We start from the raw sequence: 25,277 nt of genomic DNA on the forward strand, positions 1-25,277 counted from the left end.
CTTTGCACTGTCTTGAATTCTACAGTACCTGATGCAAAGATAACCCTAGGGAAGTTACTTTTTTCTTTCTTTCTTTCTTTTTAAAAAATGTATTGATTTTAGAGAAAGAGAGGAAGAGGGAGTTGGAGAAAGGGAGGATCAGACAAACATGAATTGTTCCACTAATTCATGCATTCACTGGTTGATTCTTGTACATACCCGGCCTGGGGATCGAACCCACAACCTGGCATATCAGGACGATACTGCAACCAACTGAGTTATCCAGCCAGGGCCTTTTTCTTTTCTTTTTAATGCATAGGTAAAATCCCTTTATAACAGTGGTTTTAGTAAACTGAAATCCTTCCCACAACTCACGTTTTTTTCTGTTTGTTTGTTGTTTAATTTAATTGTGTTAACACTTAAATGGTATCTACTCTCAATATATTTTTAAGTGTAAAATAAACTGTTATTTATAAGCACAATGTTGTACATCAGATTTAGAACTCAACTCGTCTTGGGTAACTGAAATTTTATGTTCATTTAACTTAGTCACTCCTAGAAGCAAAAAATAGAATGGTAGTTGCCACGGGCTGGGGAGAAGGGGAAATGAGGAGTTGTTCATCACTGAGTAGTCAGTTTTCTACTGCAAATAAAATTTAGCAATCACTTACCAAAGTACCAAGTTGTTTGCACTGAGGCAGACAAAGAACGAAGAGTGAATTTGGCAATTTAGCTCTGTCATGAAGCATCAGTTATCTTTTATTTACCAGTTCCTGCCAACACTTAACACTACCGCCCCCTCAACTCAAAAAAAAAATAATAATAAGATTCCTAATATCATTTCCAAAATATCACCGAACACAAACTCTTCCAAAGTTTGGGAGAAGTATGGAAGGGAAAGTTTGATTAGGAATCGCTCTCCCATTAATTTAGGAATAGTTTATTTGCTAATTAGTTAAAAATGTGGCTTCTTCTCATGAGCATGGCTAACCCTGTTACATTAATAACAGGAAGTCGATAATTGGGTCCACTGAATGCCATCAACAGAATCAGAAGCAAGTGTAAACGGAAGCACATCTTATAAGAATCACCATATTCTTTCACTGAGTTAGCTTAGACATTTTTTTTAATAGTCAACAAACCATGTTGATCACTGTGTTTGTATTTTTAGTTCTACCTGATCTGAGTGGGCAACTCTAGATACTCTTGACTTCTGTTGGTCATACTGTATTCACTGACCTTGCCCGTGATTATTCACCAGCTGTATCAGCAGTCTGACTCACCAGCCTCCCCTCTCCGTTAGGCCTTTCCTCTCTCTCTTTCTCTTCTCTAATCCTTTCTTTTTCTTCACTCCTATCTCCTTCACAACTCCTCCATGATTTTCTCAGGGCTGGGCTTCAACATCGTCGGTGGGACAGATCAGCAGTATGTCTCCAACGACAGTGGCATCTACGTCAGTCGCATCAAACAGAATGGGGCTGCGGCCCAGGATGGGCGGCTCCAGGAGGGTGATAAGATCCTCTCGGTGAGAACTGGCTTCGGCCTCCTTCACTGCCCCTTGCTCCCTAGACCCTACTTTCTACTGCTAGCCCCTTCCTTGGGAAGAGTCCTCCCTGCCTTTTTGGATCAGGAAATTTCCAAATTGTAGAGTTTAATGGGAGGTGCCTTGATCTTTCCCAGCCCACTGATAACATATGGAGTCTATTACCTTGCTTGATAGACAAGGCAAAAGTAAGTCCAGAATGTGAAGTTACTTACCCAAGTTCAAAAAGCATGGAAGAGGGAGGGTCAGGGACTGCTGGGTGGGGGAGGCACTTAAAATCCACAATTTTTGTTGTTCTTCCATTATACTTTATCACTTCCTTTTTGTAGATTAAAACATGATATGTCTTCCTTTACACCAAAATTGGCAAAAAAAAAAAAAAAAAAGGGGGTAGGTAGGACTTAAGTGTTCTTTTTAGACTTAGAGCCTTTTCTCACCCATTATTAAGATAAAATATTGGAATGCAGCCTGATTTAGATATCTGTCCATTGTGCCCCCGTTTCACTCTGCTAACATCTCTAGGAAGACCCTTACTACATGGTAACTGTTAATTTTATTATTTTCTGGAAGTTCCTCAAGTTAGTGACCACATCTTATTTTAACCTTTTACGTTCTGGCACAGTGTTCAGTATGTATTTAACAAATAAAACAAGTTACTGAATTCAGGCAAACCCAGCAAGATTGGCTGATCAGAATATAAATAAAGTATCATGAATGGTAATATCCCGTTTTAGTCCTTCTCACTGACCATTTTGCCTCTTTTCTGTCCATTAAGATTCTAGACCCTGTTTCTTAATCTGTTGAGATTTTTTATCTCAAACAATATTGAGAAGTTAAGCAGATAATTTTCTATAACTCCAAGGAGAAAGACATTCTAAAAATATGACATCAATTTGAGTGGTACATTAAGGAAAATTTAAGACAGGTTAAAATAAAGGTATAGCATGTAGTTAGAAACTCTGCAGTCCAATACTTTGACACAGAGGGACTTGAAAAGTATAGGGATTAAGAAGAGAGCCATCTTATTTGAAAAGCTTTGGTTAAAGGTAGATTATTGAAAAATGGGAATGGTTAGAAGTTTTTGAGTTCTTTATGCTAAGCAATATGCTGAGAATTATAAACTTATTTAATGTTGTAATAATCCTTTGAGATGGGTATAATTATTATGCCTATTTTGCAGCTAAGAAAGCTATGGGGTTGGTACATACAGTCAAGCAGCTTGCCAAGGGTCACAGAAGTAGTAATAGCAGAGGACTAAAACTTTGGTCTGTCTGAATTTGGAGCCTGTACTCTTAATCAGTATACTGTACTGTCTTCTAAAAGTAAATAGGGGTCTAGGATTAGTTGTCCTAAACAAAAAGTTGCATGGTGAATTAATAGTAGATTTCTTTTTCTTTTCCATGTGAAAGGAGGGGAGATAGAGAAACAGACTCCCACATGCACCCTAACTGGGATCCACTCGGCAACCTCCATCTGGGGCCAATACTCTGCCCATTCGGGGCCATGCTCACAGCCGAGCTATTTTTAGCAGAGCCATCCTCAGCACCCAGGGCCGATGCACTCAAACCAGTCAAGCCATGGCTGTGGGAAAAGAGAGAAAAAGAGAAGGGGGAGGGAGAGGGGTGGAGAAACAGATGATCACTTCTGTGTGCCCTGACCAGGAATCAAACTTGGAACTTATATGCCAGGCTGGCACTCTACCACTAAGCCAACCAACCAGGGCCATGAATTAATAGTAGATTTTATTATATGTACAGTTTTATATAAAAACTGAAAGTTCTTCTATGAAGAGTGGAGTTAGACAAGGGGAAGAAAAGGACATAAACCTCAATTGAGAGAATTTATTAGACATGAACTGATATGCCAAGCTGTTTCTATATGAGCCATTGCCTCAGAGAGAAAGAAATGATTGGAAGGCCACTCAAATTTTTTAAAAGGGTAGGTAATAAATGTCAGTGAGGAGAAAAGTAGATGTCTAAATAACTCTGCTCACTTGACTTTAAGATTTATAGCAAAGAAGATTTTACTTTTTATCAAAATACAAGAAATATTACAGGCCTGACCTGTGGTGGTACAGTGGATAAAGTGTCAACCTGTAACGCTGAGGTCACCGATTCAAAACCCCAGGCTTACCTGGTCAAGATACATATGGGAGTTGATGCTTCCTGCTCCTCCCTCATTCTCTTTCTCTCCTCTCTAAAATGAATAAATTTTAAAAATTTACAAAAAAGAAGACATTTAGTATTGTAAATATATATAGAACACATTACAAAGAAAGTTTATGTTTTGTCTAGTTAAGGAAAAGACGTGAAAGGAGAGGAAAGTGTGAGTCAAATATGGAGAGAGATGAAGACAGAGCAAGAGAAAAAGATGGAGCATATACAGGTGAAAGTGGCCAGCATATCCTCTACGTTCTATCTAGGTCTAGACTTTGACTCTAGTTTCCCTTCCAAGAGTTGGTCCAAAATTCTTTCTAGATCTCATTCCTTAAAAAATAGTGACTATTGTCTCACTCACCATCCAGTTCCCTCACTGTCTTTTTTATTATTTTTATTTTTTATTTTTAAATTGGATTTATTGGGGTGACATTGATTAATAAAATTACATAGGAGACCCTGGCTGTTTGGCTCAGTAGTAGAGCATCGACCCTGCTTGTGGAAGTCCTGGGTTTGATTCCCGGCCAGGGCACACAGGAGCAGCACCCATCTGCTTCTCCACCCTTCCCCCTCTCCTTCCTCTCTGTCTCTCTCTTCCCTTCCTGCAGCTAAGGCTCTGTTGGAGCAAAGTTGGCCCAGGCACTGAGGATGGCTCTGTGGCCTCTGCCTCAGGTGCTAGAATGGCTCTGGTTGCAACAGAGCAATGCCCCAGATGGGCAGAGCATTGCCCCCTGGTGGATATGTGAATGGATCCCAGTCAGGTGCATGTGGGAATCTGTCTGACTGCCTCCCCGCTTCTAACTTTGGGAAAATACAAAAATAAATAAATAAATAAATAAATAAATAAATAAATAAATAAAATAAAATTACATAGGTTTCAGGTGCAAAATTCTATAGCACATCATCTGTACATTGCACTGTGTATTCAACACCCCAAGTCAAGTCTCTTTTCATCATCTTTCTCAATCCTTAAGTGAACTTAACTATTAAACACTTACATGTGTGCTTAACTTATTTTATCCCTTTGATGTACTTAAATACTCATTTATTATTGGCTTTGGAGTCTCTGTAAAGTGATGCTAAATTCCTTATTAGCCTATATTTTCTTTTATTTTTTATGTGATTTCCTATTCTCCTCACATGGGTCCATGTTGTAAAATATGCCCCAGCTCTTTCTTTTAACTTTTACTAGATAATCAAACTAAGAATATGCCTCTTCCTTACCACATATCCATTTTGGGTAACTATTGATAATAGAAGTATCATTAAATGACTTAGATTTCTGTGAGTTATTATTCATTATTTTAATCTTTGCATTTCTCTCTAAACACCCATGTTTTGTCTTTGTTTCAAATTCTAAAATTAACTGCATAATTTATTATGTAGTTTTCCCTTTCTCATGAAAAGTGAAATATAATTTTTTGTGATCACTGTGGATGGTTTAAACAAAAAAGAAATTTCTTTAATGAATGTAAATGACATTTAAGGCCCTATTACATCTGACAATCATGAAACAAAGACATTATTACCAATAGAGGAGCAAACCTGAAGTTGAGATGAGGCCTGGAAATTCCTCACCCAAAGTTCATTTTTTGTGTGTGTGATGGTAAGGATGGTTTAATATTTGTATAGTTACCAGGGAACCTGGGGAAATTTTATTTAAAAAATAAAATAGCCTGACCAGGCGGTGGCGCAGTGGATAGAGCGTCGGACTGAGATGCAAAGGACCCAGGTTTGAGACCCTGAGGTTGCCAGCTTAAGCACGGTCTCATCTAGTTTGAGCAAAAAGCTCACCAGCTTGGACCCAAGGTCGCTGGCTCAAGCAAGGGGTTATTCGGTCTGCTGAAGGCCCATGGTCAAGGCACATATGAGAAAGCAATCAATGAACAACTAAGGTGTCACAATGCGCAACGAAAAACTAATGATTGATGCTTCTCATCTCTCTCCTTTTCTTTCCGTCTGTCCCTGTCTATCCCTCTCTCTGACTCTCTCTGTTTCTGTAAAAAAAAAAAGAAAGAAAGAAAAATTTAAAAAAATAAATTGCATTTTAAATAAATAAATAAATAATAAAATGTAAGCTTACTTGTCTGCCTAAATGAAGGGAGGTGGGTAGTCAAGAATAGCCAGTCCTCAGTGAATTATACATTTTTATGAAGCTCAGGGTGATATAGCTGGGGATTATACTGCCCAGGTGAATGTGCCATTTTGACCAAACCCCTTATATAACAAGCAAGGCATAGGTTGGGCCGTTAAGTCAGCTGCATTTCATATTCTCTTCAAAAACAGTTACTAATTTGGTGACTGGAAGAGTTGAGTAATCATCAACATCTATCAGCTATGGTACTTGATGGGCTGCAGAGCACTGTGCTGGGTGCTGGGGAAAATGAAAAGAAAATGAAAGACTTGTTTCTTCCCCTGGCTTAGAAATCAGTAGGAAAACCCTGGCAGAAATCCTCATCCAATCAGCTGCAGAGACATTGAAACATGTCCTTTAGACAAATACCTCTAGGGAAGAATCTGTCTTCTCATCTCTGTAACCCCAGCATTTAGGCCTGTAGCTAGCACAGAGTAAGCATCTCGTAAGTTGGTTGCTCTGTGAGTGAATTATAGCATAATTCACATTTTTGGTTGGGCCTGATTAATTGGAACTGGATAATTTTTTTTCTTCCTTTAACTTTGATAAAAGAGAGAGAAAGAGAGACTCTCCCTCCCCCAAATTGCAACTCATTTCAGGATCTTGTTTGATAATTAAAATATCCAGAGTATAATCTGAGGTCAGTGCTTAATAAATTAAGCCCATTTTTTTTCTCTACATGTTTTAAAAAGATTTTATTGATTTTACTGAGAGAGGAATTAAAGGAGGGTAGAAAGAAGTATCAACTCATCATTGTTTACTTTAGTTGTTCATTGACTGGTTGTCCTGTGTGCTTGGACCAGGCAAGCCCAGGGTTTTTAACTGGTGACCTCTGTATTCCATGCTGACCCTTTATCCATTGCACCACCACAGGCCAGGATTTTCTCTACATCTTATACATCTACTTTTGTATTATCCTACATAGTTATAGACTTTCTGTAACATTATCCTGAGATAATGTTAGATTGTCCTGAGGCAATTCAAAATTATTCATCATCAAAGAAAACTATTTTTAACTTAATTTACTCATTTCCCAAGGCAGGAAATAGGAAATTCATTTTTAAAGACTGCTAACAACCATAGTTAAAGCAAAATATTGTATGTTTTCCCATCAGAACACCTAGACCACCCCCACCATCCCAATTCTCTGAACAATTAGCAGAATTTTCTAGTAATGTTGCAAATCTCAAGTTCAGTAAAACTCACTATGCCATGAGTTACGGAAGCTGAAGTAGCAAGTTTAGTAGGGTTCTAAGATTTCTCAGTTGAGTACCTCTTGGTACTAAGAGTGAGGTCCAAGACCGTGATCCCATCACCTGGAAGCCTGTTAGAATGCAGAGCCTCAGGGGCCTTCCCAGACCTGCATCGTAACAAGATCCCTAGGTGAATGCGAGTCAAGTTTGAGAAGCACTGCTGTAGGCAAATATCTTTTACAGTTATGACCTGTCACAGGAAATACATATGCATGCACATACATGTACGCACACACGCAACTCAAGCATAGTTTAAAAAATAGTACTAATTTCTCCTATATCAAATGCTTTCTGATATGTTGTGTTTTCTTCTAATTTCACTTTTTGAAAATTAAATACTGGTTTTGACCCACTGGATTACCTTTACTATCTTCTCTAATGGGTCAACACAGCCATATTTTTTTTTAAATCACTACCCCAGGAAATGTAAAATCACTGATGAAATCTTCAGATGAGTAGAATATGTATTAAATAGGGTAAGTAGACTGGGAATAGAGACCAGTTAGAAGACTGTTTCAGGCAGTTTAGGTTAGAGCTAACTAACTTCACAATCACCAGGAGGACTTGTTAAAGCATGGAATACTAGGATAAGATGTAGTAATTTTCCATTTTAACATGTTCCCAGGTTAATGCTAATGCTGCTGATTGTGGGACCACAGTGAGACTCTCTCCTCTGGTCTGTGTTAGTAAAGATGGTGATGGAAAAAATGGCTGTCACGTATAGTTAGGGGTAAAGCCTAAAGAACTTGATGGTTAATCAGTATGAATTGAAATCTGTAAAAACACTTAGAGGAGCTAAATATTAGAAAGCGGATTTGTCTTTTGGCGAATAGAGGTGACATGTCAAGAGAGAAAGTATCATAAATTTGTATTATGGGGCTATATCATAAATTTGTTTTATGGAGCTGGTTCACCTTGGGCAAAGGATGAGAAATTGTTCTTTAAAAAAGAAATTGCCTTGCCTGACCAGGCGGTGACGCATTGGATAGAGCATTGGACTGAGACACGACCCAGGTTCAAAACCCCAAGGTCACTGGCTTGAGGAAGGGGTCACTCGCTCTGCTGTAGCCTCCCAGTCAAGGCACATATGAGAAAGCATTTGTTGAACAGCTAAGGTGCAGCAATGAAGAACTGATGCTTCTCATCTCTCTCCCTTTCTGTCCCTATTTGTCCCTCTCTCTGTCTCTCTCTCACACATACACACAAAAAATCCCTTTGTATTTCTTAAAGGCCTCTTGTTTTATTTTCTAAAGCAATTAGAATAAAAGTCCTCTTATATTAGAAGACGTTTAAACTTAACTAGGAGAGTCAAAAGGCATATATTAGCATAATTTGCCCATGCCCTGAATAGCACCTTCATTTGCCTGATGTCACCAGTAGCTTCCCTATAAGAAGAAGGAGTCTCAGGAGAGAACCAATATTATATGCATACTGAGTCATTGGTGGGTAAAGCTGCTAATAGAGTATAGACCTTTCAGCTTTGTGTAATTTTGATACTGTCAACAGTCAGGTTTGTGTAGTAGTGGCTTCTGCAGAGTGTATGAATCATATGATATTCATTATACTCAAGTGTAATTCATTGCACTATTCAGGTATTATAGGGGTTATGAAGATGAGTTGAGAGCCTGACCAGGTGGACTGGGATGCGGAGGACCCAGGTTCAAAACCCTGAGGTCACTGACTTGAGCGTGGGCTCGCCAGCTTGAGCGCAGGGTAGCTGGCTTGAGCCCAAGTGCTGGCTTGAGCAAGGGGTCACTTGCTCTGCTGTAGCCCCCCGTGGTCAAGGCACATATGATAAAGCAATCAGTAAACAACTAAGGAGCTGCAACGAAGAATTGATGCTTCTTATCTCTCTCCTGTGCTGTCTTTCCCTCTCCCTCTCTCTGTCTCTGTCAAAAATAAATAAATAAATAAAAATAAATCTCAACTAAGAAAAGGTAAAGAGAGTTGAGAAAAGTTTTTTTTAAAAATGAGTTGAGATTGGCCTGACCTGTGGTGGCGCAGTGGATAAAGCATCGACCTAGAAATGCTGAGGTCGCTGGTTCGAAACCCTGGGCTTGTCTGGTCAAGGCACATATGGGAGTTGATGCTTCCAGCTCCTCCCCCCTTCTCTCTCTCTGTCTCTCTCCTCTCTAAAAATGAATAAATAAAATAAAAATAAAAACAAAAATGAGTTGAGATACAACTTCTCTAAGTTATTTACAGTAGAATGTAAAGTGATATAATAAAAGGCAGCTTTTAGATTGAGTTTTAAGATGGTTACATAGTGCAGAGATTCTCAGTCACATCTAGAAACGCCTTGTTAATGAAGTGGCAGTTAACTAAATTGCTTTTTAAATTTTAATGTTAACTTCAGTATATACAAATGAATTAAGATATTAATATAGCCCTGGCCGGTTGGCTCAGCGGTAGAGCGTCGGCCTGGCATGCGGGGGACCCGGGTTCGATTCCCGGCCAGGGCACATAGGAGAAGCGCCCATTTGCTTCTCCACCCCCCCCCCCATCCTTCCTCTCTGTCTCTCTCTTCCCCTCCCGCAGCCAAGGCTCCATTGGAGCAAAGATGGCCCGGGCGCTGGGGATGGCTCCTTGGCCTCTGCCCCAGGCGCTAGAGTGGCTCTGGTCGCGGCAGAGCGACGCCCCGGAGGGGCAGAGCATCGCCCCCTGGTGGGCAGAGCGTTGCCCCTGGTGGGCGTGCCGGGTGGATCCCGGTCAGGCGCATGCGGGAGTCTGTCTGACTGTCTCTCCCCATTTCCAGCTTCAGAAAAATACAAAAAAAAAAAGATATTAATATATAGGCTGACCTGTGATGGCACAATGGATAAAGCATTGACCTGGAACACTGAGGTTGCCTGTTCAAAACCCTGGGCTTGCCTGGTCTAGGCATGTATGGGAGTTGATGCTTCCTGCTCCTCCCCCCTTCTCTCTCTCTCTCTCTCTCTCTCTCTCTTCCTCTCTCTCGCCTCTCTCTCTGAAAAATGAATAAATAGAATCTAAAAAAAAGATATTAATACATAAACCTTATATTTTTATACAACTCAAATTTTTCAATGTGGTTCATATTTATTGATAGATATAAATGAAACTACAAAATCGATAAAAATTCAATTTACAATATTAGTGTGATGGATAGTGAAATAAAATACTTGCATACAGAGGAAATTTGTATAGTTCAGTGTTTCAGAGTGAAAGTTTTGAGGCCAGGCTTTTGAGCTTGAGTCCTAGCTTTGCTGCTTCAGTTATATATGCCCATGTACAAGTTGCATAACCTCTCTAATTTTATCAGTAAAATGGGAGCTGCTAACTTACAGGACTGTTTTGAAGACTGAATAAGTTAATACATGTAAAATGAATAGACAGCTCCAGAGATGGTAATAAATGTGCAGTTATTCCTGGCAATTATTACTGACTACCATGTCAAAGATTATATTGAATTCAGTGCTGTTGCCATTGAATGTCATACAGTTCTCTTGTTTGCATTCGTATTACTATGAAACTTGGTTCTGAGGTTAACTAAATTGCTTTTGGCATTCGTTAACATGACTGCATCATTAACTTATTTGTCTGTCTCTGAGAGAAAATAAACACTTATTTTTCTAAATGAGAAATACAGTAATCACATGAGCTAAGTTAAAGTTAGTTAAGTGAGTATTCCCACTACAGTCAGCAATTTCACACCTAATTGCTCCCCCAGCAATTAACTACAAAATTGAGTCACTGACCCTGGCCGGTTGGCTCAGCGGTAGAGCGTCGGCCTAGCGTGCGGAGGACCCGGGTTTGATTCCCAGCCAGGGCACACAGGAGAAGCACCCATTTGCTTCTCCACCCCTCCGCCGCGCTTTCCTCTCTGTCTCTCTCTTCCCCTCCTGCAGCCAAGGCTCCATTGGAGCAAAGATGGCGATGGCCCGGGCGCTGGGGATGGCTCTGTGGCCTCTGCCTCAGGCGCTAGAGTGGCTCTAGTCGCAGCAGAGCGACGCCCTGGAGGGGCAGAGCATCGCCCCCTGGTGGGCAGAGCGTGGCCCCTGGTGGGCGTGCCGGGTGGATCCCGGTCGGGCACATGCGGGAGTCTGTCTGACTGTCTCTCCCTGTTTCCAGCTTCAGAAAAATGAAAAAAAAAAAAATTGAGTCACTGAGAAGGACTCAACTGAGGAATTTCAAAGTGCTGTCTTTGTGATATACCTACCCAAATCAAAGAGAGAGAGAGAGAGAGGCATGATCAGAATGTAGCTTGGTAGCATGACATCAAAGACCATCAGTTAGAAAATTCTATATTCATTTCTACACTATGGGCACCAGGACTGATCCTATTTAAGATCAATCTTGGAAGGTAAATGCAATTTTTTTAAAAGGCAAGGGTATTCAGCCTGATCAGGTGGTGGCACAATGGATAGAACCTTTACCTGAGAAGCTGAAGACCCAGGTTCAAAATCCCAAAGCTGCTGGCTTGAGTGCGAGCTTGAGCACAGGGTCTCTGGCTTGAGCATGGGATCATAGACATAACCCCATGGTCGCTGGCTTGAAGCCCAAAGTCGCTGGCTTAAGCAAGGGGCCACTGGCTCAGCTGGAGCCTCCGTCCAAGGCATGTATGAGAATCAATGAACAACTAAAGTGACACAACTGCGAACTGATGCTTCTCATCTCTTTCCCTTTGTCTTGCTCGCTCGCTCGCTAAAACATAAAAATAAGGAAAGGATATTTAGATGGTGGATATAGCTTAAGCACAGGTTGAAAGTAAGAATTTTTTTGTTTTTTTGTCTCGGGGTCAGTAATTTAATGTGATTTAAGTAGAGCATAGAATATATGAAAGGGAATAATGAGAGATTAAATTGGGAAGGTAGGTTCCAGCCATTTCCTGGAGGGTTTTGCATATCAGAATGAGAAATCAGGCATGCATTTTTTCCTCTCCTGCTTCTACTTCTGTTTTTGTTTCTGAGCCATAAAGTGATATAAACAGAATTTTACTTTAGAAAGATTAGTCTGGAGACATAGTGTTTGAAGAGGGTAGAATGGGAAGGATCAGAGAGAAGGTGATTAACGAAACAGTATCCACAGCCTAAAGAGACAAGTAATAGAAAATAATAGCTTATAAGGAATGTCATTATATTAGATTACAGGATTTGACAACATACTCTATGTGAAATTGACAAATGAGACAGTTTAAAAATATTCTCAAAATTTTAGTCTGAAGGGATAGTAATGACAATAAGGAAGGTGGGATGGTCTGCTTTTGTGAGAAGTAATGAAGAGGTTTTTGAGGTGTTAAATTGGGGCCTAGCAGAATATTCAAGTACAACACCCAGTGGCAAATTCAGAAGTAGAAGTAAGGACGCAAATTTGGGAGTTTTCTTACAGATTACAGTTGAAATTGTGAAAGATCACATGGGAAAAATGTTAAGAGAACAAAAGACAACTGACATTGAGTACTATTTGCTTACCTTAAGAAAGAAGTAAAAAGGAATTAGGAAAGGAAAAGACTCGTTCCAGAACTAAAGGAACTCCATTCATAACTAAGGAAAGACCTGCAAAACAGAGGAAGTGGTCTGAAGACTGAAAAGGGGTGATAAGAGTTGGTGATTGGGATTCACTGCCTATTGTTGAAGTCCAAGGCTTTTGCCAATTGATGACTAACGTGGAATAGAGATAGAAACTATTAATTTGGGAAGGCCAAACTGTTGGTAGATGAAGTCACCAAGGTTATTGGCAGGAGATAGTGGAAGGACTATTTTGAGCCTCTAGAAGGAACATTGTGACAAGGAAGATAAGAGGGTTGAATATGTCAAGAATATGTCAATGGCTTGAGCTTCAGCTGAGCAGAGAGTAGTTGGTGAGTCAAAGTGATCTATGTATTGGATATTTTTGTTGCTGTTGATGACATTGTCATGTATAAAAGATATGTAGATCTTGCATAAAGTGGGCTATGCTTGTCACTGAGTGCAGCATAGGATAGATATTGTGGCATGGCATTAAAAAAATATCAATGTCAGTAGTCTTTCACATCTCTCACCTCTAAGTGCTAGGACCGACCTACACGAAAACATTTTTCAGGAGTTTGTATCATCACAGAAACATGTTTTTTAGTAAACTTGAGGAGGAGCGGAGCATCAATGGAATCAAGAGAAATTGTTCACAATAGCGTAAGACCAATAGAATGGGCTAGTAGATTTGTAGCGCATCAATATTAATTGTGGGAGAGTTTCATATAGTAGTTATATTTCTAGAGTTGAAGCTGGCAATGCCAGGGATTAGAAGTAAACCTGGAAGACCATGTTATAGCTGTTGGAAGCCAGGCTGATGCTCATAGAAGTCATACAAATGCAGCAAAGAATTCTAAGTGTCCAAATGAGACATGCTATCAGAGCTAACATGAAAGAGAGACTACTTTTTTTTTTAACTTGGGTGTTCTTCATAGGGCCCATGGAACCTTAGTTCTAGGAAAACATAGCTTTGAAAATGAAAATTCACACTGAATTCTAAATGACTTACCTATTCTCTTGACCCTTGGAATTTGCTGTGTAGGAGTTTGTTTTTAAATGTTTGCTCACATGAAAGTAAATCTTTGACTTCAGAAGGTTTACATTTACCTCTCCTGTTTTTTCTTTCTGTTTGGACAGGTAAATGGCCAAGACCTAAAGAACCTGCTACACCAGGATGCAGTCAACCTCTTTCGTAACGCAGGCTATGCTGTGTCCCTGAGAGTGCAGCACAGGGTAGGTGCTGTGCCGTCTGCAGCCAGCAGCCTGGCACCAGACTTTCGTACCATTCTGGTGAATAATCCTGGGGTGTGACCTTCAGTGATGTGTTTGGCTTTATTTCCTTTCACTCCCACTTTTGAAGAGCTTGTCTGGCAGGGGTCTTTCGGAACTCTGCTTACCGTGAAAGGAAATTCATGACAGTATTCTTGCAACCAGGTCCTAGCTGCAAGGTAATGTGCCTTAAAGCTTGACACCCAAATTAAAATAAATGGGGGGGGGGGATGCAACTTCATCATTTTTTTTTTAGTAGGGAAGGAAAGCATGTCTGCCATTGAACGTTCTTGTTGATGAAACTCTTAAGTACAAAAATGGTGGGTTTTCTCATACTCACTCACTATGTGCTTTTCCCTATCACTTCCATGAACCGTTTACTTATCAGCGTGATGACTGTCCTGCCCAAAGCTCCGATGCGCAAGGGTGAGCTCCAAGAAAACAAAGGGGATTCAGAATTCAGTTAAGGCAGTACCTGCCCCTCAGTTCCTAGAGTCTTACAGTTTGAATGATGGGAAGGGAAACCTATAGACAATGCCTTCCATAGCAAGGGCTTCAGAGGGCATTTGCAACACAGGTTTTTTGTTTTTGTTTTTTTTAGTGAGAAGCAGGGAGGCAGAGAGAAAGACTCCTGCATGCACCCCAACTGGGATCCACCCAGCAAGCCCACCAGGGGGTGATAATCTGCCTGTCTGGAGCATTGCTCCATTGCAACAGGAACCATTCTAGCACCTGAGGTGGCCACAGAGCCATCCTCAGCACCTGGGGCCAACTTGCTCTAATTGAGCCTTGGCTACAGGAGGGGAGAAGAGAGAGAGAGAAGTGAGAGGGGGAGGGGTAGAGAAGTAAATGGGCATTTCTCCTGTGTGCCCTGACCAGTAATCGAACCCGGGACCTCCACACACTGAGCTGACGCTCTACCGCTGAGCCAACTGGCCAGGGCCAGTTCAATGTGTCTTTAAACTTACTCTGTCTTAAATTGATACTTGGATGTGATTTCTTCTTATTTATTTGCCGCTGGTTCTTTTTACTTGCATTCCACACAGGTTTTACCTTTATCTGTGTCCAGTATTACAAAATAGGGGGTGAAGAACATGGCCCCATCTTAGAAGGAAATGAGTGCCTTTCGAGATTGGAAAGTATTTCCAAATAATGACTTTACAATTTATGCTTAAATAACAGGTAATTTAAATAATATTGCTTAGATCTGTTCTTACTGCACTCTAATGATAGTCTTTCTAAGTAAACATTCTAGGAAGATGGATATTCCCCGCCCCCCCCATCCCATCCAGTAATTTTCAGATTTCCTATAAGACCAATAAACTTTATCTCATGCCTTCATTTTCTTGCTGTGGTACACATATAGCTTGTTGGAAGCAGTACAAAAGCGGAAAGAGGTTATCTGACCCACCTATGGGGTCCCTTTAGGTCAGTAGCACAGCGAAGTTAAATGCCTCCTCATCAGACTTATTTTGTTTCCAAAGATTGGGTGACATTGATGTATCAAGTGAAGACAAACAAAGAGGACATCCTCTGTTAGATAATTCTTGGGTTTGCAGTTTTGGGTAATCTAGGGCAGTGATTTTCAACCTTTTTTGAGCCGCAGCACATTTTTTACATTTACAAAATCCTGGGGCACACCACCTACCAAAATGACACTCTAACTGTTAGAATTTATTTAAAGTTTAAATAAATTACATTTATTAAAAAAGAAGTTAAATAAAAAAGGATAACCCCCTCATATATACAGTCCCATAACATCCCTCATATATACAGTCCCACGTAACATCCCTCATATATACAGTCCCACATAACATCCCCTCATATACAGTCCCATGTAACCTCATATATACAGTCCCATGTAACCCCTCATATACAGTCCCATGTATCCCCTCATATATACAGTCCCATGTATCCCCTCATATATACAGTCCCACTAATAGATACTGGAGCTTTCATCAAGGTTGTGGGTTCAAATCAATTTGGCAAATACTCTCTATATATAGAGACTGGACAAAATCAATTTTAGAAAATGTTGGGTACTTGTATAACATCATAAGTCCTCAGAGCATCTCTACTGTCAGATTGAGAAGTTTGCTTTCTAGGTAAGGATTCTGATAAATACTAGAGTTCTCCCTGAGGTTGTGGGTTCAAATCCCATGGTCAGCTGGGTGCAGGGGCCTTGGTTCTGTCTGTTTTGGTGTATATAGAGATTTGAGCTCTTTAAGAAGATGACCCTTCAGGAGGCCATATACAATATAGATAACATTGTGATGCATTGTATATCACCCTCTGCAGGGCCTCTTTTAAAAAGAAAAAGGTCAAATATCTATATACACCATCAGGATAGAATAACCAGCTGAGGCTGAGGCTTCAGCTAGTGGTGGCAACATTTACCTCCAGTCCTGACCAGGATTAGAAATTGGGACCATGGGGAAGAGTAGCAGCTTCAACTACTCGCCACGGCCACACAATGACCTTCCTGGGTGTGGATGAGAGGCGGCCTACTATTGGTTCATCGCTAGTGGTCAGGATGAATCCTAGAAGGTGATTGGTCAGTGAGTGTTCCCTGTGCCTCCACTCTTCCTGTTGCTGATAGCTGGAGGGATTGTGAGGGGAATGTTTATGTTCAGATGGAGGCGGCTGGTAGCTGGCGGCGGGTGGATAAATAGCCTACATGGGCCATATCGGGCACACGGGCCATAGTTTGGGGACCCATGTTTAATTTCCCCATGGCACACCTGACCATGTCTCACGGCACACTAGTGTGCTGTGGCACACTGGTTGAAAAACACTGGTCTAGGGACTGTAGACTGAGGTAATGTGTCAACCCTGACATTTCAGTTTTGGCAAACACACATTGGTCACTAAAATTTACATTTTTCTTCTCTTCCAGTTACAGGTGCAAAACGGGCCTATAGGACATCGAGGTGAAGGGGAACCTGGCAGTGTCCCCATAGCTATGGTGCTGGTGCCACTGTTTGCCGTCACTATGGTAGCAGTCTGGGCCTTCATGAGATACCGGCAACAACTTTGAAAAGCTTGCTTTCTTCCTTCAGTGCTCCTGATGAAGATAACATTTCTTCCTTTCACCCTCCCTTCCCCTGTCATTCTCCCATATCTTCCCATCTCTTGGTATAGCTCACACGTGATTTAAAGAGACTGCTTCCCAACCAGAACTGTGCTGTTCAAAATCTCTAAGCCCTCATATTCTAATGGGAGAGTAAAGGCATTGTTTGAAGGAAAGCCGAAGAAAAGACTTGCTTGCAACAAAAGAAGAGTTATATATTTTGCTAGGACTGCCAATAGAAGTTCAGCTACGACCCAAAGAGGGAAAGGTCTTCCGTCACCATGGGTGACACCTGTTTACCCAGCTGGCGTGCCTCAGGGACCAGCTGTGTGATGTAAGGAAGAGAGGATTTTTTCTTTTTAATGATCTTCCTTGGGAAGTTTTTGTGGCCTTAATTTACTTTCTAAGTAGATACGTGGGTGCCTGTATCAAACAAAATAGAATGAGAGCGTTTTTACTTTTTAAAATAAATACGTACATATATACACACACACACACACATACATGATAGCATAATAGTGATACCTTATGGAGAGTTAAAGAGGTAGGAAGCTACTCTGGTTTCTAGGTTTTGGATATAAGGGATGATCTTAATTGAGTCTTACAGGATGCCCAATCTGAGTCAAAAAAGAAAAGGAAATGGAAAGAAAACTGAAGCAACTAATTTAACATCTTGAATTCTTATTGCTTCTCAGAGTAGTTAAGGTGAAGTTGAGGTAAAATGCCATAATCCTGCTTTGCGCAAGTCAATCTATTCAAAAAACACTTTTGAGATTTAAAGATAAATCTTACCAGTCTCTGGTCTGCCCTCGTGACTTTTTGGTACCTCACAGTCCTGTTAAAGGATCGGCCGGAATGATTGTAGTCAGAGCTGCTGTGATGAGGCCAGACCAACCCAGTGGAAAAAACACTAAAAAGGAAAAAGATACTGCCTCCAAGATGGTCCGTGTCAGCTGTCAGCCAGTCTTTCCGGTCTCCAGTAACAGGCAAAGTGTGAGAGAAGAAACTGCTGCTCCTCCAGACGATGGGCGTGAAATCAGCTTTGCCTTTGATTCAGTTAAATGGAGGGTTTGGACTGCTACTTTCTTTCCTAAGGCTGTAAACACTGGTTTTGGCTTTACATGGGTGACCGATTTTGCAGGGAAGGAGAAGAGTTTTGTTTGTTCTAGAGGTAGGGAAGTTCTATAGGGAAACCTTGAGAGAAGATACAGATGAAGGGATGTTGGGGAACACTAAGATTAGTATTGAGAGAACCGTCTTGTTTCTGTGGTATTGGAGGTTGGTTTTAAAACACTAATGAGATCTGAAGCAAGGCTAATTTTCTCTGCTTTTAAGAAAATCATTTCCATCTTCCAGATATACCAACTAGAGACTATAGGGTTTATACATATAATCTTGACAACAAAAGCACAAGGACTTTCCCTCAGGCAGTCGGCTGTGTCTAGTATGGATGATTAAGTAATTTACAAATGTTGATTGGACATCAGCTTTGTTAAGGCACTTTGACAAAGAAGTAAAATACATATAGACTTCATCCTAAAGGTTTTTTGTTTTGTTTTGTGTTGTGTTTTTGGTTCCAGTTGGGAAGAGAGCACTACACACTTAAAAGTTGAATTAGCCGCATTTTAAGTTGATGTCAAATTTATATTTCAGATAGCAAAAGGGGACAGTTACTGAGAATTGAGACACTTGAGGAAATTCCATGAAGGTGACAAGTTAAGGACCCTTGAGAGTTCACAGCCTAATTAGGAGAATTCATAAGTAGGTGAGAAGTTAAAAGGATATATATTACCCGGTTAACAGTTGAAAACAATAAAAGAAATGGTTCTATTCACAGCACAATATAGCAGAAAAGATGTGCAGCCAGCATTATTATTTTTATTTTTTAGGTGTTCAGGAAAGAAAGCTGTCTGTCACATGATGACATGAGGCCAGAGTAGAAAGGGAAGGCTTTTAAAAATAAAAAGCCCAGTAAGACTTTGCCTCTGGGTCAACTATTCCTGCAGGGAGAAACTTGCTTTGAACAATCCTGATGTGACTTCGGTCTTTAAACCTGAGCTGTTCAGTACATTTGAGACTTACTTAGAGCACTGCACCTGGCCGTTCTGCAGAAAAACAGACAGTATTCCAGGTCTCACCTCAACACGCCCCACGGGGGAGATGCAATCTCCGGCCCTCTCTGCATCTGGAGGTGTGTGCAGCTGCTTCTACAGTGGGCCTGCTGGCTCCCAGGACCACCTCAGGGTTTGGACATTTACCCTTGGAAGGACTGGAGACTTAAGTACAAAATGAAGCAAAATGACAAGCAGGAAGGAGAGCTATTTTTAGTTTTTTATTTGTTGGTATATGTAAATAAAGAGAACACCTATCCCATCATTGGTAGACGTTTTGCTTTGGTTGATGATAGGGATTCTGATGCACTTGAATAATTCAGGTTTTCTCTGGATTTAAATAGCATTTAAAGACCAATGTATTAATGTTTCAGGCAAGTATACTATTTTTAGTTCTGATTCTCTAGTAGACTAAATTATCAGAGATGAGCTATCAGAATCCATTGGAGGTCATTAAAAAAATCCATGCTCTTTATAAATTGACTAATATTCCTGTCACTTTTATAGATTGTATCTAATTATTCTTACCACCTAAATTACTGTGTTCAAAGTTTTTTTAAAAATGAATGTATTTTAAAGACCGTGTACTTAAAACATTTCTCTACATTTATCATTCTCTATTATACATATAATCTTAATAAGACATTGTTTGCTTCAGTTATCTATTTTTCCTGCATGCTAACTTTTAATCCATGCTATTGGTTTAGTTAATCACACCATCTAACCATGTATAATGGAAAAGGGAAGTTAATATTTGTTACTGCATTCTGTGCCAGGTACTGTAATAACCCCTGATTTGGTAACACAGTTATTTTCATGCCTCACAGCTCTGGGATCTAAGTATTAAAAAGACACTAAAGGAAAGAATAAAATTACTTTCCTATGATTACATACAGAATCAGGATTTAAACTCAGGATGTCAGGAACCACCAGCAATATTTTCTCACTGGCAGTTCTCAAAGTGAGATCTCTGCTTCTCAAAGTGAGCATCAATATCACCTGGGAACTTGCTAGAAAAGCAAATTCTTGGGCTTTATCCCAGACCTACTAAATCAGACACTGAGTTGGGCACTCAGCAATTGGTGTCTTAATCCCTTCAGGTGACTAATTCAGCTGTAGTTTGAGAATCACTTCTCTGTGCCAAAAATTGAATTACCCAGAGTTTATAAAAATTCTGGTGCCCGGGCTGTACATAGGCCAAGCCAATAGAGTCTCTTGGTGTGGGAGTCAGGCACCATAATAGAAAGTTCAACAGGTGGTTCTAGTGTGCAGTGGCAGTAAAAATCCCTCTGTGGCATTTAAACCTACGCAGCATTCAAGTTAAATACAGGCACGTTGCTCCAGCCAAAAGTGAAGATTTCACTTGGGCCTTTTCAGAGTCCAGCTCCCGTGAGCTTCTGCCCCAAGAATAGTCGTGGCGTAAGAAAGGGAACACTGGCTTCTGATTTGCTAAGGACTGCCCAACCCCCAGCAAAATATTAGTGTTTCAGGTTGTGCATCTGTGAAATTAGAACCAAGCTGTAGAACATTGGAGCAAAAGGAACCAGAAAGATTGTAGGATGAATCTGTTTTAGAGATAAAATCAAGGCTCAGAGAGGCGAGCTAACAACCCAGATCACAGACTTTGTTGCAGAGTTGCTCTGTCTGGAATGTATCTGCCAGGTGAACATACACAAAATATCCTTTTTATCTCAGTCCACTTCCATCTTCTCTCTCTGGGTCTTAAATAAAGACCAGAGGAACTGCCAGGCTGCTTAAGGGCATTGCAAGCATCAAACATAATTGGCAGATTCCACAGAATAATCAAAGAGCTAATACCAAATTCAACTAAGTGAGTTCGTCTGAGACTAATTCCAATAGCTCTAAACCAGAGAAGTTGTTTTTTGACATTGGACATTGTTTTTATTGTGTAAATAAGCAACTTAAGATATTTAAAGAAATGAAATAACACAAGAACATTAAACTGTCACGTATGTAGAGAGCGGTGTTTGTTTAATTTCATGTGGAGCCAATAAAGATTTTATTCCACTTTCATCGAAATTGATCTTTGGACAGATGAGGGTTTCCCTTCATTCAGCAAATGAGTGTGTGCTATGTGCTGAAGATGCAAAGTTAAGATACAGTAACTCTAAACTGAAATTTTATTATCAGGAAGTGGCGGAGTATTTGTTGATCTTTATGATAAAGCATTTTTCTAACATCACCTAGAAGCAGAAGATTGAGTTATGAAGCTTTCTGCCTCTCAGCGAGAATAGGTTTAGAGCTGCTTATGATATTGGGGTAAGCTCCTTTTGCTGTTGCTCTTATCTGCAAATATGAGACCAGTATTTACATTCAAAAGGGCAATTGTGAACAAAGGGAAGATGGCATTTTAAGGAATTCTGGTTGGAACCAAGTTCTTACCTGCCATAGACTCTTGCCCGGTGTTGAAGTTTATATATGGACCACAAAGCACTTGATCTTACCTGATGCACTTGATGATAATGTAATAACATTTAAGAAAGCATTGCGGTGTCTAATTAAGTTATTAGCAAACACGGTTTTGTTTTAAATATCCTTACTGTTAATGTTTTTTTGCAGAGTGAAAAGGGAAGGGGAGAGGGCTGTGAGTCATTCATTAACAGACAGTAAACAAAAGGACTTTATGGTTACTGTAATTACATTTATTGACCACTCACAGGAAAATGGGATGATCCTTCATAGCTTGTAGATAGGCAAATGGAATCACAAAACTGAATTCTATTTTAATTCTATATCTGCAATGCTGATTTGAATATGAATATCTTTACTAGATATATGTGCATTTTACTCCCAGGCCATATTAGGTGTTTGCAATGATTATTTTCCTTTCTATATGAATCTTATTTTCCTTTCTACTTTTTTTTTTTTTTTTTTACAGAGAGAGAGAGGGATAGATAGGGACAGACAGGAACGGAGAGAGATGAGAAGCATCAATCATTAGTTTTTCGTTGTGACACCTTAGTTGTTCATTGATTGCTTTCTCATATGTACCTTGACCGTGGGGCTACAGCAGACTAAGTAACCCCTTGCTCAAGCCAGCGACCTTGGGTCTAAGCTGGTGAGCTTTGCTCAAACCAGATGAGTCCGCGCTTAAGCTGGCGACCTCGGGGTCTCGAACCTGGATCCTCTGCATCCCAGTCCGACGCTCTATCCACTGCACCACCACCTGGTCAGGTTTTACGTTGATTCTAATGTCACATTTCATGTCTGGATCTAAGAAGAAAATAGATGCCCTATAGCAACTTGGAAGATACTTTGGCATAAAACTGTATCTTCTATATCACCATAGATTAAATGTGTTAGTGAGGCTATTGAAATAGATGATGATTTCCTAAACTTTGCTATTTGATACCAGATACAGTAAATGAGATAATAGTGTTATTAAACTGTGCCTAGCTCTGTGTTGGCATTCAAAACTTGTCGCATTTATCAATGGATCTTTTTTCTTTTACTTTTTTTTTTTTGTGTGTGTGTGTGTGTGAGAGAGAGAGAGAGAGAGAGAGAGAGAGAGAGAGAGAGGAGGGGTGCTAATGAGACAAACTACTGCATGTGCCCTGACAGGGATCCACCCAGCAACCCTGTCAGTGGCCAATGCTCGAATCAACCAAGCTATTTTTAGCACCTGAAACTGTCGCACTGGGACCATCAGAGCTATCCTCAGTGCCCAGGCCATGCTCTAACAATCGAACCACTGGCTATGTGAGGGGAAAAGGGATAAGAGGGGAGAAAAAGGAGAGAAGTAGATGGTCACTTCTCTTGTGTGCCCTGACCGGGAACTGAACCTGGGATGTCCATGCACTGGGCAGATGCTCTAGCCACTGAGCAAACTGGCCAAGGCCATAGTTATTTTGTTTTGTTTTTTAACAATGAGGAAACAGTACTATGTAGGAAGGAAGAAAACAGGATATAGGGATGTCTGTTCAGAGAAACAAATTGAGAAAAATTATGGAATCGGTAGTCATTGGGGGTATTTAGGGAATCGCAAATACAACATAGTTGTGGGGAAAGCAGCACTGTTAGGCTTGCTCGCTGGTTTATCAGCTGCAAGAACTTTGTGCAATTAGTACCCGGGCATGTGACAGCAGTACTGTAAGGACATAAGTGCTTCCCCTCAGGGATGATGGGCTGCAGATCATGCTCCCACCTCTGCGAAGTGTGGTTTCCTGATCCCTTGCCCTCCACTGCAAAAAAAACCAAACAGGTTGTCCTTTGTTTTTCCCTCTTCTTTTGGCTTGCACGTTTTTGCAAGCCTCCAATAAATTGGTATGGCTTACTGCTTTCTGGCTCCAAAGTTCCTTTACCTTACCGTCTGCCCGAATTCAATGCGAATTTGCATGGCCACAACCACCAGCCTTACAATAATAGTCTACGAGTGAAACAAGCAGAATGAGTTGGTAGGTGATGACACTGAAAAAGTCAGCTAGAAACATTGCGGAGGAACACTAGTGCAAAGCTATGCACTTAATTCTATATGCAACAGGCTAAGATGGAAGTTTATTTCTCCCATATTAGAGAAGTCTAGAAATCAATAGTTCATGCCTGATATCAAGACTCCTCAGTCATTGGGGCCCAGGTTCCTTCCAGCTTTCTGTCCTCTCTCCAGCCCCTCCCTGAGTGTGGCCTTTGCTTCATGGTTCAAAATGGTTTAATGGGTTTTAGAATGTTGAACCTGATTGTCACATTCCAGTAAACTAGTGAAGAGAAGGTAGCACTAGCAGGACGGCTCAGCTGGTTAGAGCATTGTTCCAAAGCAGCAGAAATTGCTGGTTTGATTCCCGGTCAAGGCACATCGAGGCGCAGATCGATGTTCCTGTCTCTCTCTCCCTCTCTTTCCTCGCTCCCTCCCTGACCCCCCTCTACTCTAGAATCAATACAGTAAACATTTAAAAAAAAAAAAAGGCAAGGGTGACATTTCACTCCCTACCTTTATGGAGACCTCATGGGAAGTTTCATATACTTTTGTATCTCATTAGCCAGAAACCTGGTCTTATGGTTATACTTAACTATAAGGGAGGCCTAGGATAGGTTATATGTTAGTAGAATGGAACTGTGCCAACTAAGAAAAATCAGGGTTACTATTATAAGTTAAAAGGTGAGAATGGAGATTGGAAAGCCATTAGAACTTTGACACACAAAGTTACACTTTCTGTCTGAACTAGCCTTTCTGTTTAAGGCCTTATGACCTTGAGGTATTTGAAAAGTATGAATCTTGGTTTCTCCAGTCTACTACTTACAAGATTATTGGAAGCTGCCTCATACCTTGAGGTACTTGACTCATAACTTGCTCTGTTTTTGCATATTTCTTTTTTTTTCTTTTTTTTTTTTTTACAGGGACAGAGAGAGAGTCAGAGAGAGGGACAGACAGACAGGAACAGAGAGAGATGAGAAGCATCAATCATTAGTTTTTCGTTGCGACACCTTAGTTGTGCATTGATTGCTTTCTCATATGTGCCTTGACCATGGGCCTTCAGCAGACCGAGTAACCCCTTGCTCAAGCCAGCGACCTTGGGTCCAAGCTGGTGAGCTTTTTTTTTGGCTCAAGCCAGATGAGCCCGCGCTCAAGCTGGCGACCTTGGGGTCTCGACGCTCTATCCACTGCGCCACCACCTGGTCAGGCTGTTTTTGCATATTTCATGTCCTTTATTAACTTTGTCTCCCCGATCTCCTGTTTACTCTTACCCCCTCCTACTTCAATATTTTATTCTGTTAGCGTCTCTGATGACTAATGGATGTGCTTGCATTTAGGTCTTAAAACACCTCGCTGTTGATATGACATCTGTTCCAACTTGTTGCCCTGTAACTGACCTCTTTGGTTTCAGACTGTTGCCTATTTTTGTGTGTGCACTTCCATAAGTGATTAAACGTCTTTCTGATCAACACATTTTTTCTTGCTGTGTTATTACATTTAATCAGATTGTACCTGTTTTTAGAGTTTCCATAACAAATACTGCAGACTGAGTGGCTTAAACAACAAAAATTTATTTCTCCTGGTTCTGGAGGCTAGAAGTCCAGGATCAAAGTGTAGGCAGAATTGGTTTCTTTTCAGGCCTCCCTGTTGGCTTGTAGATGTCTGCCTCCTTCCTCTGTGTTTATCTGATTTTTCTTCTGTGCATGCACAGAATATCTTGTGTCCAGATTTCCTCTTTTTATGAGGACACCAGTCATATTGCTTTAGGGCTTGTCCCAAAGACCTCTTTTTAACTTACCTCTATAAAGACCTTATCTCCAAATATGGTTAACATTTGAGGTTAGAGCTTCAAAATGTGAGTT

The 25,277-nt window shown here is 40.6% G+C and overlaps 1 protein-coding gene across 1 annotated transcript in view; it reads left to right on the forward strand.

Moving 5' to 3' along the window:
* Positions 1–23,920, forward strand: part of SYNJ2BP (synaptojanin 2 binding protein) — a 47,185-nt gene extending 23,265 nt beyond the window's left edge. The window contains exons 2-4 of the mRNA XM_066277640.1: positions 1,368–1,504; positions 13,674–13,769; positions 16,702–23,920. Coding sequence (XP_066133737.1) covers positions 1,368–1,504; positions 13,674–13,769; positions 16,702–16,842 — 374 coding nt within the window. The 3' untranslated portion in view covers positions 16,843–23,920. The remainder of the gene's footprint in view (positions 1–1,367; positions 1,505–13,673; positions 13,770–16,701) is intronic.
* Positions 23,921–25,277: the final 1,357 nt, after the last annotated feature.

The sequence above is a fragment of the Saccopteryx bilineata genome, chromosome 4 (genome assembly GCF_036850765.1).
Source record: "Saccopteryx bilineata isolate mSacBil1 chromosome 4, mSacBil1_pri_phased_curated, whole genome shotgun sequence".
NCBI classification, from domain to species: Eukaryota; Metazoa; Chordata; class Mammalia; order Chiroptera; family Emballonuridae; genus Saccopteryx; species Saccopteryx bilineata.